The 19448-nt window shown below is 44.0% G+C and overlaps 1 protein-coding gene across 1 annotated transcript; it reads left to right on the top strand.

The window, feature by feature from the left end:
• Positions 1–56: 56 nt before the first annotated feature.
• Positions 57–19448, top strand: SVOP (SV2 related protein homolog (rat)). Its single transcript, XM_010019084.1, has 16 exons — positions 57–91; positions 3272–3432; positions 4647–4732; positions 5655–5753; positions 6476–6547; positions 6755–6879; positions 9575–9638; positions 10874–10999; positions 11987–12115; positions 13452–13525; positions 13827–13903; positions 14993–15100; positions 16547–16658; positions 17645–17726; positions 17953–18042; positions 18710–19448. Exons 1-16 carry the CDS (start codon positions 57–59, stop codon positions 18914–18916), a joined length of 1647 nt encoding a protein of 548 aa, XP_010017386.1. The 3' UTR covers positions 18917–19448.

Below are 19448 nucleotides of genomic sequence, written 5' to 3'. Positions count from 1 at the left end.
TGCCAGCCCCGCCATGCGGGAGCGATGAGAGCAGCGCCCGCAGACGCAGCCCGGCAATGGAGGATGATTTGTTCCAGCTCAGACAGCTGCCGTGAGTAGCGGCGCCGGGGGAGCGCGGTGCGCCGGGGTCTCGGGCGGGCTGCGGGGGTATGGTGATTCCCGGCGGTTTTCCCGGGCGTTATCCCGAGGCAGTGCCTTAGGCCCCGGGAAGCAGGCCATTTTCCTTGTGGAGCTGCCCGGGTTCAGCATCCTGGGGGCACGCAGGGATCCCTTCGTTATATAAACCCACTCGAGCTTTATTTTTTGCACCAACTTGGTGGTGGTAGAAATGGGGAGGGGTGGGATAAACCCATGGGAGCCCAAAAGGGTTTATTTGAGAGGAAGCATTCCCATTGCATTTGCAAGGTGGATTGCATCCGTAAATAACGCTGTGCTGGGGAAGGCGTCTTCCCGGCTGCCTCCTTCGTGCCATGAACTGATGGCAGCTCAGAGCCCTTGTGCAGAGGTGTGTTTGGGGTGAGTACCACCGATATTTGCTCACTGCATGTCTGGGAGAAGCAAACATTGCTGCACCAGGAAGATGCTGGTATTCCCGAGAACCCTCTGCTATTGGGATGCGATTGCTGGATCTGTGCAGAAAGGTGATAAAAGCATCTTCACACCAGCATTTCCTTTCCTTTTCAGGAATGCAAAATGCTCCCTTTAAAAACAGTTCTCCTAATGCTCCATTATCAGGTGCTGTAAAGCATATTCCTATTTATAAATCATTCACTGCAAGGCAGGGAATTAATGCTTAAAGTTGATTTTAAATATTAATGAGCTCATGTCAATGACGGAGCAAACTGTCCCATAACATTCCGAATAAGTTGGGGAAATGGACACGAACTCTGGTTGTTTTCGGGTACTTGATTTGGGTGCTGTCAGCTCGGCAGTGAAAGGAATAAGACAGGATTTCATGAGGCCTTTTTCCCCAATTCTTGTATTTTTAATAAACCACAGAAAGCTGTGGGTGTGAGGAGATGTATTTGGTGCTGCGAGATCCTGCAAACAAATGCAGCTCTCTCAGACATCTCAGCTGCAAGGAATTCTGCAGGGATGGAGCAGCAAATGCCACTGGGTGCTTCTTTCTTGGTTTGTGTCAATTTGTCTCATAAGCTCCTAAGTGCCAAACATCTATTTGTATTTGCTGTGATGAGGACAGTGGCCGGATAGCTCTGTACTCACACTGCCTTTGAAGTGTTTACAGTTTTCAGGTCAGCCACTGCCTTTGTGTAGCATCTGGAACTCCATCTCCACCATGGTCAGCTCTGAAAGTCCACTTCAAACACATACTACAACATACAGGGGGGCTGTGATTGGGTACCTTAGAATCCAGAAGGACTTTCTTGGCACCTTTATTTTGCCTGTGGCTTATAACAGCTACCAGTGTGGGTTGTATGAATGATTTTCAGGCATATCCCATGGAGTAACAGCACTTCGGACCTAAAATCCAGGGAAAAAAAAATCCATCTCTTCAGCACCCAGCTACTGAGTTAGAGTAATAGTCTTCTTTTAAAAAAATACATATATAAAAGTTTACATCCTGTGTAGTTAAATCAGGTGCTTGTAAAGCTCTTGCAAATAAGACATGAATGGGACTTGGGTATTAACTGCTCTTTGTAATAAAAAAGTCATTTGTGGGCATCCACGTTTCAGTGTGTGTTTGCTGAGAGGGTGTATTTTGTAGGTCATATGAGGATTGTACCTTCAGTGACAATTTTAATGTGAGAGTGATAATTACTTGTGTTTGTCCTATAGGTCAGCAAAAGAAATTCCAAACCACAAGAGCTGTGCTGAGGTTAAAAACCTAAGAGAATTGAAAACTGAGTTTCTCAATGGAGCTAAATAGGAACCTGTACTCAGAGGAGTTTCCTTGTTTGTCTCTTATGAGTGGAGGATCTCTGCATACCTCAGTCAGAACCCGAGATAACCCCTAGCTTCACTGCAGTCAGTGGCAGTTTCTTGTTCATTTCTAAGAGGCCTGGGGTGTTGTTCTGTGTTCTTCTGTCTAAGACCTTCAAATGTTACCTTAGAAAACACAGTTTGTGGCTCTGTTGTTTGTCTGCCAAGATGTAGAGGCCAGAGGAAAGCTTCCAGTTCTCTGCTGCAGATGAGAGCATTACTAAGTAGTACCAGGAGTATTTGCCCCATGCAGGTCTTGGAATGCCCTGTGTACCTGCAAGAATCACCCCCATCATCTCAAAGCCAGCAAAGCAGTTTGTCCTAAAGGTGAGAACCGCACAAAGTGGTCAGTGGGCTGCTCTATCCATCCAGGTTGCTGCCAGAATATCAGTAGTGAGTACGTCCAATTCCCCAGATGGGATGTGGTCGGGGAAATCACATAGGTACGTGCCAGGATTATGAGGAGAAAACCAATAATGGTGTTTTATGTTTGTACCACAGTGAAATCCTGATCTGGACTGGATGGCTGGTGGTGTCCAGGACTTCTCTTTGTAAAAGCCCCACAGGTGACTGAGGTGTTCATTCCTCCACCCTCTTGTCCGCCATTGGACCAAGATCTATTTACAGGAGTAGATTGCACATCACTTTGCCCTTATATTGGGTATTAATTGTGCAACCAGGACTTGTAAGAGAAAGTAAGAGTTGAGATCTTGCCAAGTAGGAAAAGTCTTTCAGCTCACCTCTAGAAATGCCATTCTGTGTCACTTTGCTGCAGCTGCACTTGGCAAGGATGCTGATAGTTTAGTTTTGCTGACCCTTAAACCAAAGGATTAAGCTGAAGTTCAAGAGGTTCTCTGCTACTCTATTGTAGAATTAAATGCTCAGGTGTTGGAAGTCAGAAGATGCAGTAGCAGGACTCATTTCATCTATTTCCAAAAAGCTGTTTTACTGAAGTCCAAGAAATTGTCAGTTTCTGAGGTGGAAGCGGTACAGTGGTGTTTAAAGGGGAATGGCTTTAACCTACCAGAGGGGAGATTGAGAAGAGATCTGAGTCAGAAGCTCTTCCCTGTGAGGGTGCTGAGGTGCTGGCACAGGGTGCCCAGAGAAGCTGTGGCTGCCCCATCCCTGGCAGTGTTCAAGGCCAGGTTGGACACAGGGGCTTGGGGCAACCTGCTCTAGTGGAAGGTGTCCCTGCCCGGGGCAGGGGTTGGAGCTGGAGGAGCTTTGAGGTCTCTTCCAACCCAAACCACTCTGTGATTCTATGATCACAAGCACAGCTTGGCCTGGAAAAGAGCCACCAAAGCACTAATCCTTGTTCGTGTGTTCTCAGGGTGGTCAAGTTTCGCCGCACTGGGGAGAGTTCAAGGTCAGATGAGGATGTCATTTCAGGAGAACATGAAATTCAGATTGAGGGTGTTCGGACGGAGCTAGAGCCGATTGAGCTGGAGGATGGAGCTGCAGTGCCAAAAGAATTTGCCAACCCAACTGATGGTGAGTAGGTTCCTTGTTCTCCTGGAAGGTGTGGCCTCTTCATTGCAGTCATGTTGCAACCAGGCTAATCCGCTGGGTTTAGAGATGTTGAAGATCTCCAGATAGAAGAAGGAAACAAAAACACAGGCAAATTAGGTTACATCTGAAAACCATGTTTTAGTTACCTTGATCTCTGAAGCATGCTTTATGTGTTTTGGGTTTATATTAGCAGTAATAGGCCCTTTGAAGGAGTTGTGTATCCTGTTGTCACCACCTATTTCATACAGGAGGTTTGACTAAGTTTCCTTTGGAACTGATCAGAGCTCCTTAAACACCGCCAGGTTTACTAGAGCAGTTACACGTGGCTCACCTTCAAGGCTGAGCATGAAGCCTCTGCAGTGCTCCTGTCTCCTCCCTGCCTAAAGGACAAGAGGGACAGAATGAATGCACATCCCAGCCTCTCTTTCCACCCAGCAGAGCAGTGCTGGCTGCCCTGAAGGCACCACCAATTCAGAAGATACGAGAAGTGTTGTTTTTCCCTTAGGAATAGTAACATTTTGTAGGATTACTATTTTCCCAGGGACTTATATATTAACATATTGATGGAATAGGAAGCCAGAATAACCTGGGATGAGCTCAAGAGTTTCTCAAAAGATTCAGTGCATCAACTCTGCATTGTTATATGTACATATATAGTTACATGTAGAATTTCAGCTGGCACATTGCCCACAAGAGTGCATCAGCCCCATGTGTGAGCTCCAGTGCCCTCACATCAAATGCCTGGGTTAAAGTCACAAACTGGGGTCTTGTGACATCTCTGCTTTGTTTTAACAGTTAGATTTTGTTTGCTTTGGTTTGTGGTTTTCTCTTCTGCTTTGTGAGGGTGTCCAACTGTGAGCTAGGTGAAGCTTTTCTGTGTCCAATGTACTTGTTAAACTACTGGAGGGATTAAAACTTTGAGACTTAAATTGTTTAGGCAACTTGAATATCAAAATGCACATACCATATATATATATATATGAGATATATATGGTGAGATATGTATATATATCACAATTCCTGAAGAACATAGAGATTTTCCTGAACAGGAACTGTATAAAGCTAAGTACCTCTCTGTTACATATTTTAGATCTCAGTAGACTGCCCAATAATTGCATTCACAGCAAATGCTGTCTCTAGGGATGGCTCTACCAGGAAAGGAATACACTTCTGCACTGGAATTGTTTTCTTTCTAGATACTTTCATGGTGGAAGATGCGGTGGAAGCCATTGGATTTGGAAAGTTCCAGTGGAAGCTCTCTGTTATTACTGGATTAGCATGGGCAAGTAGTTGCTATCAAAGTCAATTGCATGATTGTCAGTTAGAGAACCTCAGTGTTTTCAAATAATGCCACCATTCTCTGCAGACAGAAAGTCTCCAAGGAGATCACCATACAATAAAGAAAGAATTTTACTTGAATCTCTAAATGACAGCTGGACTCAAACTTGTTATGTGGCAGTGAACAACTGATTGATTTATCTGGTGTTCTTATAAATCAGGGTTCGAGAAAGCGTTCTGATTCGCTGCTTGCAGTGCTTGTTTGCAATGGAAAGATGCCCACAGAGGCAGATCTCACTTTCCATGCAGTGATTTTACCACATTCATCCCATTAGCTACAATCTCTGTTTTCTGTATTAATCAGTATTACTGTAATCTCAGTTTCAGGTGAACAGCAACCCAGTACTTCTAGTTTTAACCTTGACAGCAAGAACAGAGAGACAGGCTTTGCTTTCACTTTTCTGCTGTTTCTGAAGCACTATATGTTACATCTATTATGGTATATTTTAGGGAAGTGATACCTGGAGCCTGTAGTTACTAGCTGCCATCTATGCCTCAGGTTGCGATGTGCCACGGTTTAGAACCTAATTCAGTAGTGGAATTTGGTCTATGGGTGATTTATCAAGATATTTGGTAAAAGAAGTAGTGTATAAGGGAGAAAGGGAGTAAGTTACAAGGTAATAAACAGTTTTGACTGAATCTCTTTATAAAGGGGTTGACAATTTATCCCTGTGATCTGCAATATTGTACACATACACTGTGTATATCCACTGAACCTTGCAAAGAAAACTCTGCTCTTTCACCTACAGAGAGGGAATGGCACAGGGCAGAAACAAGGTTAATTTCAAGAAGGTTTATTACTGACTGCTATGTCAATCTAATTTTGAGTCAGTTACTTATTTTTGTTTCTTTTTTCACCTTTCCAGATGGCAGATGCTATGGAAATGATGATTTTAAGTATCCTAGCTCCTCAGCTTCATTGTGAGTGGCGCTTACCGAGCTGGCAGGTTGCATTGCTCACATCGGTAGGAAAAATAACTGACAGCTCCTGTATTCTGTAAGGTTTTTCCACTCATTGTTATGCAGACATTATGATTTGTATCCCAGACTTCAATCTGTTCACGGCCTTTGCAGGTTGCCTTTGGTTTGGAAGAATATAGGAGTCCCTTTTAAAGGTCAGAGGTTGAAGAAATGAAACTCAATGAGAACTGAGGAAATTTTGCAAGTTTTAGGTTCAAACTTTCATGAGATTTCCAGGAAAATATATGAATTGACTCAGATTTGTCCTAAAATTCAAACCATTTGGTTAATTGAAAAAAAGATTGGTAAATTTTTGTTATCTTTCTTGAAAATCTTTCTCTCTCACCACATTTAAGTTCACTTGTACACAGACACACTGGGAGCTGTGAGAGAGCACAAGCAATCACTGTTGACAAGCTTCATCCAGTGATCTTTGGAAGCAAAGCTCTTATAATACCACCTCCAAGGAGGGTGCTATGATGTTGGAAACATGCAATGCCATTAGGCATGAGAAAACCAGTTTGGGGACCCTTCTCTCAGCGTATGCCACTGTTGATGGCAGGCACATTTCTTTTTGCTTTAGCTTTTGATGCCATTTGCGGTGTGTAAATTGCTCAAACTGTTCAGTAGATCTAAACCCGTTAAGATTATGTGTTCTCTCTGCTGTCACATGGATATTTCCACTTGCCTTGTTGTTGAGGGGAAGGTTTTTTTCTGTGTTTCATAGGTGGTGTTTGTGGGAATGATGTCCAGCTCCACCCTCTGGGGAAACATCTCAGACCAGTACGGGAGGAAAACAGTAAGTCTTCAGCACCTACTAGAATATGTTCTGATGCTTCTAGTGTGGGTGTTTCAGTGCATGATGCTCACATATGTCATAGTCCACACGCATGGACTATGACAGAATAAACCTTCCATTAAATAAAAGGAATCTGAAGCTCTACTTTACATTTTGTTAATTTGTGTTGCAGCAGAAACTCCCCTCATGTTTGTTTGTTAAATACAGGGCCTAAAGATCAGTGTGTTATGGACACTCTATTATGGGATCCTCAGTGGTTTTGCACCAGTGTACAGCTGGATCCTGGTGCTGAGGGGCCTGGTGGGCTTCGGGATTGGAGGAGTGCCTCAGTCGTAAGTAAATATTCACAAGTCCAAACTTTCTCTTTACTATTACTTTTACTTAAAATGCTTATGTTAAATTGCAGACATGTCTCTGATCAGTTGTCCCAAACCCATTTTATTCTAACCATTTTGGAACTAATATATTAAACTCTGAGAAGGCTTTGAAGATAATCTCATACAACATTGAGGTGAATTAGATTTACAGTGAATTCTGTGTGAACAAGCTGGGTTCCTAACTGTGTTATGTTATATGCCTTAAGTCCTTTTAAGCTTCTCTCATTCCCTCAATTAAACCGTGGTGAAAATGAGAAGCCCAAAGAGTCCACCTTGAAGTGGGTAAACCACAACAAAGAGCATTCTGTATCTGTGCCTACAGACTGCATTGCTAGATCATACAGGCGGAGTCCATAAGGGACTATATGCTGTTGTTGCAGCACAGGTTGTGCCCTAAACTCTGGAAAGTAGAGCTGAGCCCTTGCTCTGGGTTGTAAAACTGCAGATTATTGTTCAGTCAGAGCCTGAACTTCCATGTCTGATCCTGAGTTGGAATTCCAAACCCACAGAGCCCCAACCTGGAGCACTGCAGATATCTAATGCAAAGGTAGCATCAGGATATTCCTCTATTACTGTGTCAGTCCATTCACTGAAGAGGGGAATCTCTAAATTTTCCACCTGGAACAAGTAGGTCTGTTCTAACTTTTAATTATAAATGTAAAGGCAAGAGTATAGCCACTATCTCTCCATGTAGTCTTTTATCCTTATTAATAATTGATATTTTGCCCCATGGAGGTGCTGTTCCACAATAGTCAGTCTAACTTTGATCGATGGCTCATAGACTTCTTCACAAGACAAGTCAATATCCTGTCTTTTCTATTGCCATTTCCCATAAGAGATTCAGAGCTGAGATGGAACATCACAGCACTATTAATTTTCCTTACTGCTCTCCTGCCCACCTTTAGCAGCTGCACAGAGTGTAACGTGTTTGTAAAATAAAGAAGTCCTTTGCCTGCTGTGGGTTGACCAACAGTGAGGCAGGTTCTGCCATGCAGCTCCCACTGAGCACAACTGGAATGAGGCAGGAGAACAACAAAGACAAAGCAGTAACGCCTTGTACTGCAAGCACCTATTAATGATGGTCCACAGAGCTCCTGGTGAACAGCCTCAGCCCAGACTCTGCCGCTTTATGGAGGGGCAGGTAACGCACAAAGGCTATAGGACTTAATGAGAGACAAAGAAGAGCCATTACAGAACTCAGAGTGGGTTCCATCAGTTTCTTGTTCTAACTATAATACCAATTCCTTTGACAGAGGAGTAAATATGTATGAAACAGGAAAAGTAGCAGGGGGTTGGAACTAGGTCATCTTTAAGGTCCCTTTAAACCCAAACCAGTCTGTGATTCTATGTCTCTAAGATCCTGAAGTAGGCTGTGTAACTGGATATGAATGGCTGAATTTTAGTGAAATGGCATGGGTATTTTATAGTTGTATATTCTATACTGGGTATGAGAGAGGGACCTTCATGAAAGGCTCTAGTACAAATAAAGCATCCAGCAATAGCAAATTAACTGGCTCTAGCAGATATCCCCCTATCTATGTGTATGTAGTAGCTGTGCCTGAGGAGCTGTGGTGTCCTCTGGGAACTTTCTGCAAGATGTTATCTAACACTGAGTATGACTATTCATTCCCAGTGCCAGCATCCAGACTTGCAAAGATACGGAGTATTCTCTCAAACAACCAGTTCTGTACAGCATTAATCAGCTCCTGTTTCCTGCTGTGATATATAGGGACTGCTCTAGTTTCATGATGTGATTTTACATCCTTCTCTTAAGCACTGATTTAATATAATACCGTGTGCAACTTCGATGAACTGAGTTCTAGGAAGCCACTCAGAGATCAATCCACCATTGTGAAGTTAGCAGGAGTTTTGTCACAGACATCAAAGAAGGCCTGAGGAGCTCAGAAGCAGGAACAGGATGAGTCAATGGAATGCAAAGAGTAGGAGAAAAGAACGACAAGTCTTCCCAGACGATTTGAAGAAGACAAGAGAGCCTCGACTGGCTGCTGGCCCTTGTGTTCATCCTCAGGAAACGCTCCCAGAGAAGCTGCACCATTACTCTTTGGCAGAGTCATGAAACAAAGACTCTGCAGAGTGAGATGATTTCTTTTTGAATCCCCACAAGAAAAGGATGCAAATTATTTTATACCAGTAACAGGATCAGACCTGGAACGTGTTCTCCTCTTGGAGAATGGAAACCTGGCAGCGTAGACTGATGTGAAAGACTGAATCAGTTGTGGAGCCCCGAAGGAATACTTTACACAGCAAGAGTTTGTGTTGAATACTGATGGATCACATGGAAAATAGCAGGCATAGTGCCTGTCCCAGAGCACAGCAGGGTTAGGAAAACATGCATCAAGAACTGCTGCATTTAGCTACCTACAGGGTTACAAAATCACACAAACAGAGGAAATTCTACCCTTCGTTGCAGTGATGAACTAAAGGGGTTTGCTCAGATGTAGAAAGGGGAGTCTGAACCAGTGTCCACACTCTTGCTGACTCTGAGGGCTAGGAAGGGTTTTATGTCACTGCTGTGGGCTTGGCAATTTTAATAAAAGGCAAAGAGAATGTTTGAACCTCTCTCTCTGTGCTAACGTGGCATTTCTCTCTCTGCTAACATGACATTTTTCTCAATGTTCACTCTTTACAGGGTAACCTTATATGCTGAATTCCTTCCAATGAAAGCCAGAGCAAAATGCATTTTGTTAATAGAGGTGAGCAGTGTGGCTGTGTCCCCAGAGGGACAAATTCTGCTGTTGGTTACATCCTTCCAATCCTTCTGACTAGAAATGTCACCCACAGCTGCAGTCTAAGCGAGTCTTGCTTGTCTGAGTGAGTGTGGAGCTGAGGTTACCCCCATGCACCAGTGGTAGCTCAGATCCAAGCAGCATAAAGCATTCATGTAACGCTCCACTCTTTGCAACTTAACTTGCATCCAGTGAAGGGTAAGTTACTGCTCTTAGCAAAGGGAGGGGTATTTGGGTGTCACCTGATTTCGTGGGGAGATTAATCTGCAACTCAGTAATGGAGAGTGGAGAACTGACTGTTCAGTAAATGCAGAGCTAAATTCAGCTCCTCATATTCAATCCAAATGTATCAAAGGCACAGAGAGCAGAATTTTTTCCCTATGAATACTTCAAGGCAAAAGTCACAACCCTGTAGTGAATGGTAGGAGGGTCAGAGAGCAGTGCTACAGTTTGCATCTGTTTGGAACGAGCATCCTTGTGGAAAACCTCCCCAGATTGAGACAGCTTCTCAATGCAAAACCAGTCTTTCAGATACCTGCTGGCAAGTCCTCCACTGGCTTGATTAATCTTTCATAAATAGAATTCAGTAGATGAATTACTCCTTTCTGTGTCACTTTTGTTCTGCCACAGTTTGGCTGCTTCTGAGCAACCCTGGGTTAGAAGTATATTCTGAGTGTTAAATAATGAGCTAAGTGGGTTCATAATCTAAAGGAGAATAATCCTGCACGGGCAGGATATGCAAGAGGATGCCAGCTCCATTATTTGCTATGAAGATATCAATTCCTTCTTTCATCTCCAGGCCAAACTCTGTGGCTTTGGTAGCTTTGTCTTGGTAAGGAAAACTCATACCATAAATCTCATGGTGGTTGCTGGGAATAATACTCACAAACACATAAATTAATAGTAATTGTGCTGTAGAAACAACACGTGATGAGTCTCTTGCTTATGAGAAGCTGCTGGCAGTTCAACATGAATGTCTGGAGAAAGAGGATGCTGGGATTTCAGAAATGAACCTTTTAACTCCTGCAACATTTAACCAAATCCCCTGAAAATGTCTGGACTCTGTTTCCATATGGGGCCCGTGTTTGAAATGTCTCTGGCATTCCTCTGTCCCTAGAGACCGCGTCTCGGAATGCTACAAAGAAGGAGGCCTGTAGAGCACTTCTATTCTCATCTGTGACTGTTTCTCTTCCCTTTGGCAGGTCTTTTGGGCCATTGGGACTGTGTTTGAAGTCCTTCTAGCAGTGGTGGTGATGCCCACCCTTGGCTGGCGCTGGCTTCTCGTTCTTTCTGCCCTCCCTCTTCTGCTCTTCGCTGTCCTGTGTTTTGTAGGTATTCTTTCAAAGGCAAATCTATGTTTCATCACTGCCACTTCTCTACCTGATTCTGTAACCTGATTGAAGGAAATAATGATAGTTTTGAGCCCTCTGTTGGTGTCTTCTTTGGCACAGCTGAAATAATGGCAAAAATGCTGTTGTTTCAACAGGGAGCTAGTGGAAACAATCCAAAGAGAGCTGTGTTTATGTGACTGTAATTGCTGGAGGACAATGGTGGGCTGGAATTTTGTGAAACCAAATCAGGCCTGGGAACCTCTCCAATTGAATGACTTTGATTTAACTATGCTCAGTGGAATCAGCATCTCATTAAGAGCTGTTGCTATTTCCCTGATTTTTTGTCAAAATCATCGCTTTTATATTTATTGTCCACTTAAAATCTCCACCCACATCAGGGGTAAAATCTGCATAGTGCAGGTCAGATTCTAACACAGGAGGTATGTGAGTTAAACCTGAGCATCACTGCACTGTGAGGTAATACATTTGCCACTCAGTCTTCTCAAGAGTATGTGTCCTTGCCAGGCTGTTCAGAAGCATTTATTGTTCCTCAGTCACTGACATTGTTTTTCAGACATACCTCCAGTTATACAGGTGCCCTCATGCTTGTTGGTAAAAGGAGCTTAAAGATGCAGCTTTGGGAATGCCTAAAGCATCTTGTCCTGGATGCTTTACCCTTGTTACTGAGGAGGTACAATGTAAAGAGCCTGCAAAAATGCCTAATGGTTCTTGAGAATAAACCCAGGGTGACAGAAGAGAAAGATTTTAGCCTGGAGTTCTGGTTTTGTGGTGCAAGGGGGGTTTTGCAGGTTCTGAAAGCCTAGTGAGGAGGTGGTTCTCTGCATTCTCAGCGGTTAGTTCTGTAATCCAGGTAGTGCTGGAGTCACTGGGATTTCCCACTGTGAGCCCATGAAGGAACCCCCCGGTGTGTCGATTGCTGTGTTCTTGCCGTCGTTGTGCATCTGATCTGCTTTGCTCTCTTAGTGGCTGCCAGAAAGTGCCAGGTATGATGTGTTATCTGGAAATCAAGAGAAAGCAATTGCCACTTTAAAGCGGATAGCAACGGAAAACGGAGCCCCCATGCCTTTGGGAAAACTCATTATATCCAGGCAGGTAGGTACAGGCACATTAATAACGTGGGATACAGTGAAACTGCTACACTCATATGTGTTTTTATAAGCAAATAATCAATGTGAAGTTTAATTTTACTGTCTGAACCAGTAATGAAGAGATGTTTGTCTGTGCCTTTTCCACAGGGAGGAAGAGTTAGTTTTTCAGTTTTAATTACATGAAAATCCTGAAAGTGAAAAGGACCTTTAAAGTGGGTGTTGGTGTTCTTTAACCTCACTCTAAACCCTTATTATTAAAGAAAATCAAACCCTGGGGTTACTGAAGAGACTGGATCAGAATTCCAAGATCTGAACTCATGAGGCAGGCTGGAATTTGACTCTTGATCTCTACCTCATTTTTAATCTAATCCTGATTTTCTGGAGTGGGAGAGCTGCAAGCTCCTACTCAGTCCTAATGCATGGAGTAATTCAGGCTATTACTTCTGAGCTGCATGTTACTGTAGGAATGACATTGGGGTCCTTTTCATTTCAGCTTTACATGGCCAACTTTTCAGCACCCTGAACACGCAAAGCAGCTCTGCTTCACAGAACAGAGACTTCTGTAAGAAAAGAAAGTTATAAAGTTGGCCCAAGAGGAAGGGCAGCAGAGAGAAACCTGTAGATTTGAACAAGAGCAGAACTGTAAAGCTGGGCAGGAGCCTATTGGCAATGACAGCATCTTGCTAAACAGAGGTGGGGGGTTGCTTTTCTAAGGGCTGGCTCAGGGAGGATTTGAGCTCTTGTGTGTTTCGCAGATGCTTGGTTCAGTGATGGCAACGCTGATGGGCTGTGCAGGAACAGGAGCCAAGTTTTGGATGGTTTTGTTTTCAGGGTGGGGTGGGAAAGTACTTTTCCTTAACCACAAGTTTATGGGCTGAGCCCCCACTCAGTTCAAAAGGGGGCTGCTTGTAGCTCCTCACTGCCTTTCTCTAGATGAGAAGCCTTGAGGGGCTGCTCTGATTTACAGGAGCTGGCCCTGAGCCACATGAATCACATCCCACCTGTGCATTGGCAAAGTTCTGCTCTACCTCTTTGCAGCCCCACCTTGTTCTGACAGGTTCTCACCTTCCTCCTCCTGGAGGAGTAGTGTGTGCTCTGTGCTTGAACTGGTTCTGATAATGTTCTACTCCTAGAGAATTCCTCTTGGCAGAGGAATTCTTTACTTGGATCCCAGCTCCAGTGTGGCTCCTACCACTTGAAGAGCCCTCAGCTGAAGTGCAACACTCATCCTGAGATGTAGTACATGGGACCATGTGTTGTGTTACTCCTTGCCACTCTGCATCCTCCAGTCCAGGACCAGTGAGTGCCCTGACCCTCTGGCTTCTGCTTCTTTTCAACAGGAAGACCGAGGTAAAATGAGGGACCTTTTTACACCCCATTTTAGATGGACCACGTTGTTACTCTGGTTTATATGGTAAGAAGAAATACAAATGGCTCAGTGCCAGCACAATTCTAAATGGTTTTTTAATGAGGGTATTTTACAGTATCACTAAAATACAGCACAAAGCCCCGACCTGTATTGATTTGTGATTTCTAACCTGCCCTAGCAGTAGCATTCCCAACCTAATTGCCCTGTCATTTTCTCAATGCTGAGAGGAAATAGCTTTGAGGTAGCACTTAGAGGAAGTCTTCACACAGTGGGTTCAATTTTGATTCATGGTGTTTACTATGGGTTTGGCCAGCTGAGACTTCCTCTCCCATTTTCTTCCTTGCAGGTTTTCCAATGCTTTTTCATATTATGGGTTAGTTTTATTAACTACAGAGTTCTTCCAAGCAGGAGACGTCTGCAGCAGTGAGTACTGATTCATCCTTCTCTTAAATATACCCTGTTAAGTGGTGGAGTATCTTTTAGTAGATCCCCTTTGCTGCATGGAAAGGACTGTGGGTGCCAGCCTGAATTTCAAGGCATCTACTTAAAGGGTTACTAATATTAAACGTGTCTGATTGATAGACTCTTCCTCATCTCCTGCACATTGCAGAGAGGTTCTGCAGTGTCTGAGCCCCACGTGTAAACCAGGAGGAGAACCTTCAAGGGAGCCCTGTTAGGAAAAGTATCTTTCTTCTTGAGAAATAAGTGTTTGAATAAATGTAAGTTTCCAGATTTGAGAGGCCTCATTAGCTCTGAGAGAGCTGCTGTGGAACTCCCAGGTCCTCAAGATGTGAAGACCTGCTGAGAGAAAAGATAATGGTGGGGAAGCATTGCCCTTTTTATTGCAGATTTTTGTATTCAAAAGAAACTAAAAGTGCTTTGACTGCATTAAGAAGAGGCTTGAAGAGTTTGGTTCCCCAGGGGAGGTGTGATTGTGTTCAGAACACTTGTAATTAGTGAAAGCTGTCTCTTAGCTGGAAAATTACAGGAAGAGGATAGCTATTATTGGGAAAAGACACAGATCCCAGGCTTGTACAACAGTATATGGGCTATTGGAGAGGTCTAGTGCTGGTCAGCCTCCGCAGAGGAGTACGCAGCCTTTAAAGATACTTGTTTTTACAAAGACAGAGTGTTACCGAGTCCTCTCAAAGTACAGCTGAGGTGTTAACATCCCAGTTTATGCAGGGATAAACTGAATTATCGATGTCAGTTCTGTTCATTGTCATGAGCCCTGCACTGAAAGATAACTAAGCCTGTAGAGCTGGTGAGGAAGGGTAAGTAGTGATGGTTGCGGACATAAGACATCCCGCCACAAATGGGATTATAAGGTGTTCAGGTTCAGCTGTATCCTCCAGGTAGAACACATGTGCTGTGCAGCAGGGTCTTGTCAGTACATCACTTCTATCAGTTTCAGCAGTAAGAGTAATAAAGACATAACAGGAGTAAAGGAAGGTAAGCAGAGATGACTTAAAGTACATTAAATGCTTGTTTTGTTTCTTTTTCCTCCCATAGTATCCAGTAAAAGGAAAGAAGTTGAAGCAAAGTGCAGCCTGACCTGCGAGTATCTGACAGAGGAAGATTACACTGACCTGCTCTGGACAACCCTGTCAGAATTCCCTGGTGAGTGGCAATAAGAAGCACCAGTTATACACTGCCAGTGACTCAGTGTGATTGGAATGGGCTCTGGATCAAGCAGTGAAATGGGCTCTTCTCTCGGCCTAATGCCAATGTATCTCCTGCAGCATTGGAGCTCCTTGCTTGGACTACTTGATAGTTGCAGCACACACAGTAGCTGTAGCTCCTGTCACTGCCTATGTGATCCCTACAGATAAAATCACTAGTAATTGCTTTGTGAAGCCATAATAGCCCATCTGACTATGGATCCTGTCCAAACAACACATCAGGCATTCAGAGGAAGAGTAACAATTAAATCAAAGGGGCACAATCACTTGAACTTTTGTCCATAAGTGACTTTTCAGAACTGATTTAAAGGGGTCCTGGGCAGAGAGAATCAATGGAGAGTTTGCTTCCAAAGCTCTGTGTCCACCTCAGTCATGATTTTCAGTCAATTTCAGTAAATGTCAATGAAGAGTCTGACAGATAATAAGTAGCCACAGTCTTTTCAGATGTAGAGGGTGATGTCAGTACTAATCTGTCTGAAATAATACTGTGAGGCAGGGGTCAGGTTATTTTCACTGTTCTAGATTATAGTTTTAGGGGCAAATGCTCAAAGAGAAGCCATTTAACTGGTGAGAAGTTGTAAGTCTATGATGAATATACATAGTTGCTACCTAATAGGAGGACTGTCCTGCACAGCGGTCATTCTGAGAAGGATGTCTTGGACTGATGCTATAGCTGACAGGACCGATATGCTCCTGACATATACTAAGATAAGAGAAATATTACCAGGGATACCTCTGAATATGACACTGGAAACTCTGATGCTTGAATAATCCCCACACTTGCTGGACATCAGCTTTTAAAAGGATCTGGAAAAGTTGCATAAGAGAGAATACTGAACAGTGTGAGACTTACAGAGCTTGGTGTATTTCCTTTATCAAAGAGCAGGTGAGAAATAATGTGATGGCAGCATACAAATAACACAGTGGAACGAAAATACTAAGTTCTTAAGAGCCCTTAAATCTAGCAGTAGTAAGTTTTAGTAAGGAACAACGATCAGAAGCTGAACAAAAAATATTCCAGTGAGACATAAGGCAGGTGTTTTAGCACTCACTCTGCAATAGTCAGTGGTTAACACATGTCAGAGTTGATTGCTCACTCCTACATCAGCGGATAGCCCCTGGATGTGTGGATATGTGGATGTATGGACTGATGGGGCTGTGATCATGGAGCAAGACTCTCCAGCTGGGCCACAGAGCTTCTGTTTTCGTGTGGCACCAGTGGCTGGAGCAATCTGTTGGCAGCCCCCTGCCTGATGCCTCTGCCAGCAAAGTGCTTTAAAGAAAGAGAGAACATTTCAAAGCTAAACAAGCCAGCCTATGTTACAAGCTAGCTCCATTCCCACCTCTGCTCCCTTCCCAACAGTGACCTTGTGTCCTTCTGCAGGTGTGTTAGTGACACTATGGATTATTGATCGGATAGGCCGCAAGAAAACCATGGCCCTGTCCTTTGTTGTCTTCTCACTTTGCAGTCTTCTGCTGTTTCTCTGCGTTGGAAGGTAAGTAAAAGATGGTGAACAACTGGTATATCCAATTCATCTGTGTTCCCTCTTGGTTATGGCAGAACTGGAAGTGGTGGTTTGAAAAGCCGTGAGGTCGTGCTCAGCTGGAGAAAGCATTAAGGATGGTGTTAGGTTTTCTTACCACAGTTTGGAAGGAAACTAAAAGAAACAGGAGAGGAGAAATCCTTCAGTATAATCTTGCAGACAGAGCAATCCAAAGGGGAAAATGAGAGCTTGTGTCTGAGTAGGAGGTAACTATTGGACAACTTTTAAATCAGATCTGATGTCCTGAGCCTCAGTAGATGGTTCATGTACTGCTCTCTGCCATTCATTGCCTATAGTTCCCCAGGCTGGCTGTATAACCAGGGCAGCACTTCACAACCAAGCCCAGTCTCTGCTCCTATTCAGCTGCTCTGATTGCATCTGGCCTTGATGCCACATGCGTGTGACAGCGTCTGTACCTTGGGGCTGATGGACAAGGAAATGACCTGACAGCCAGAGGAGAGCTCTGTGATTTTAAACCTCTTCAGGCACTGTACAACACCTTTTAGTACAGAAACCTTGTAATAAGAAACCTCACAAGGTCACGAATATCCAGGCAGTCTGTAAAATTCATGTCTTTTAAAAAGCTTTTAAGCTGCACTCCCATTTCCTTTTCATGTGTGCCATCTTTTTGTTAGCACCATTCATAACATGGAATGTGTTCTTCTTATTTAGCTATGTTTAGGCATTTGCTGCTTATTTCAGTAGGCCACAGCTGTCAGTAAGAATGAATACACTTAGAAAACTGATGTGACTGTGGGAACGCAGATTGTTTGGCATCATTGTTGTATTAAAGGTCCAGAAAAAAACACAAAGGGTTCATTAAAAACCAAAAGAAGTCGTTCTAGCCAATTTAGCATTTTTATTGCACTTGCCTCCAAGTTAAACAAACAGATTGTACAGAACAATCCCAAACACTGCTCTCCTTTTTATTCTCACAGAAATGTTCTTACTGTGCTGCTCTTCATTGCAAGAGCTTTTATTTCAGGAGGATTTCAGGCTGCTTATGTTTACACTCCTGAGGTAAGGAGGTTGTTTTTGTAATGAGAATATTTAAGGGGAGTGAGAACATGGTGGGAAAGTCCTTTTTTATGACCTCTTCACAATGGACCTTACCCCAGATATGAGCTGGTGTTCTCATTGTCTAACAGAACTTGCTGTAGTTCCACTTGTTGATTTCCATTGCTTTAGGAGACTGGAGGGAAGAGAACTTCCCAGCGGTGTTAATGGGCCGGTGCTTTGTTCACAGGTTTACCCGACAGCCACGCGCGCGCTGGGGCTGGGAACATGCAGTGGAATGGCCCGAGTGGGAGCCCTCATAACCCCCTTCATTGCACAGGTAAGACCTCTCCTCCTGGGACTGCAGGCAGGGGAAGGTGAGGGAGAACCTGCTTCTCTGCTGTAAGGCTCAAACCAAGGGCGAGCTGTGCATGATGTGTTAAAGCAGGGCTGTTGTTGCCTGATCCTCGAAGAGAGCTCAGGCTCATTTCTGTCTCTTTCTCCATTGCTCCATATGCTGGGGGACAAATAACCAAGCAGCAGGCTGCTGGCTGGATGTAAGGACACCTTGGAAGCCAACACATGGAGATGGGATCTGTGGGAGGCAGGGAGTTCCTGTGTGTGGTGCAATGGCACCTTTCTCGGGATCCCAGGCTGAGGTCCTGTAGGATACAAACCTTCAGGGGATGTGGAAGCAGCTAGACAGGGGTTTAGGGGAGCTCTGCAGGGACAGGACTCTGTCAGAAGCAGTAGCTCTGCAGAGGGTTAGGTAGAAAACCTGGGACTTGCTTAAATCCTGCCTAATACATAGGGCAGCAGCACCTCATGGCACTGTTTTGTCGGTGTTTAATAGCTGTGTGTAATCGTTGAGGAAAGAAAGTGTGCAGCAGTGCATGTTAAACACCTTCCCAACACTGTAATTAAAACCTCTACTACTACCTCAGTGTCTCTATTTCTGTGACAGGGCCCAGGGGAACTATTTCCTATCTTCTGCCTTTTTCCTGCAGGTGATGTTGGAATCTTCAGTCTATTTAACACTGGTGGTTTACAGTGGATGTTGCCTGTTGGCTGCTCTGGCTTCCTGCTTCTTGCCCATTGAAACGAAGGGCCGTGGCTTACAGGAGTCCAGCCAGAGGGAATGGGGACAGGAGATGGTTGGGAGAGGATCTCAATCCCTGGGGGTCACCAGGTCAAACTCCGGATCACAGGAATGATGGGACATGGAAACCTGCTGAAGGAATGAATGATTTGAGCAAATTCTTTCACATAAAACCCAACCCTGAAGCATAGGAAGCTGACCATACTGTCACTGCCAACGTCATGTGTCAAACTGCAGGAACTTTGGGGTTGAACCCAAGCCAATTGTGTCTCTGCTGCTCTTTGCTCACACTCATAAAGACTTTATTTCTGTATGGAGAGGTGTTTGATCCAGATATCATTTGAAGTTTAGCAGGAAGGATTTTTCTTAAGTCTGTTGTGCTTGCATGGTCAGCTCTTCAGCTTAAAACGTCCCGTGTCAAGCGAATAGCCAACTGAATGCAACTCAGTATAAGCTGTAATTAAAATAATGTACTCTTGATGCCTAAACCCCAAAAGGTTAATATTTATTGTGTACCTGGCATAGCACACGGTGGATTCCATACACTACAGAATAGGTTTTATGAATTAGATGCCTGCCTTGCACTTTCTAGCCATCAACACCACCATGTGACAATGACACACCAACCAATGCATCCTAGTTCCTTG

Source organism: Nestor notabilis, unplaced genomic scaffold (genome assembly GCF_000696875.1).
Source record: "Nestor notabilis isolate BGI_N333 unplaced genomic scaffold, ASM69687v1 scaffold16427, whole genome shotgun sequence".
In the NCBI taxonomy this organism is placed as follows: domain Eukaryota; kingdom Metazoa; phylum Chordata; class Aves; order Psittaciformes; family Psittacidae; genus Nestor; species Nestor notabilis.
Note: the sequence above shows the minus strand (reverse complement) of the source record. Positions and strands in the feature narration are given on the sequence as shown.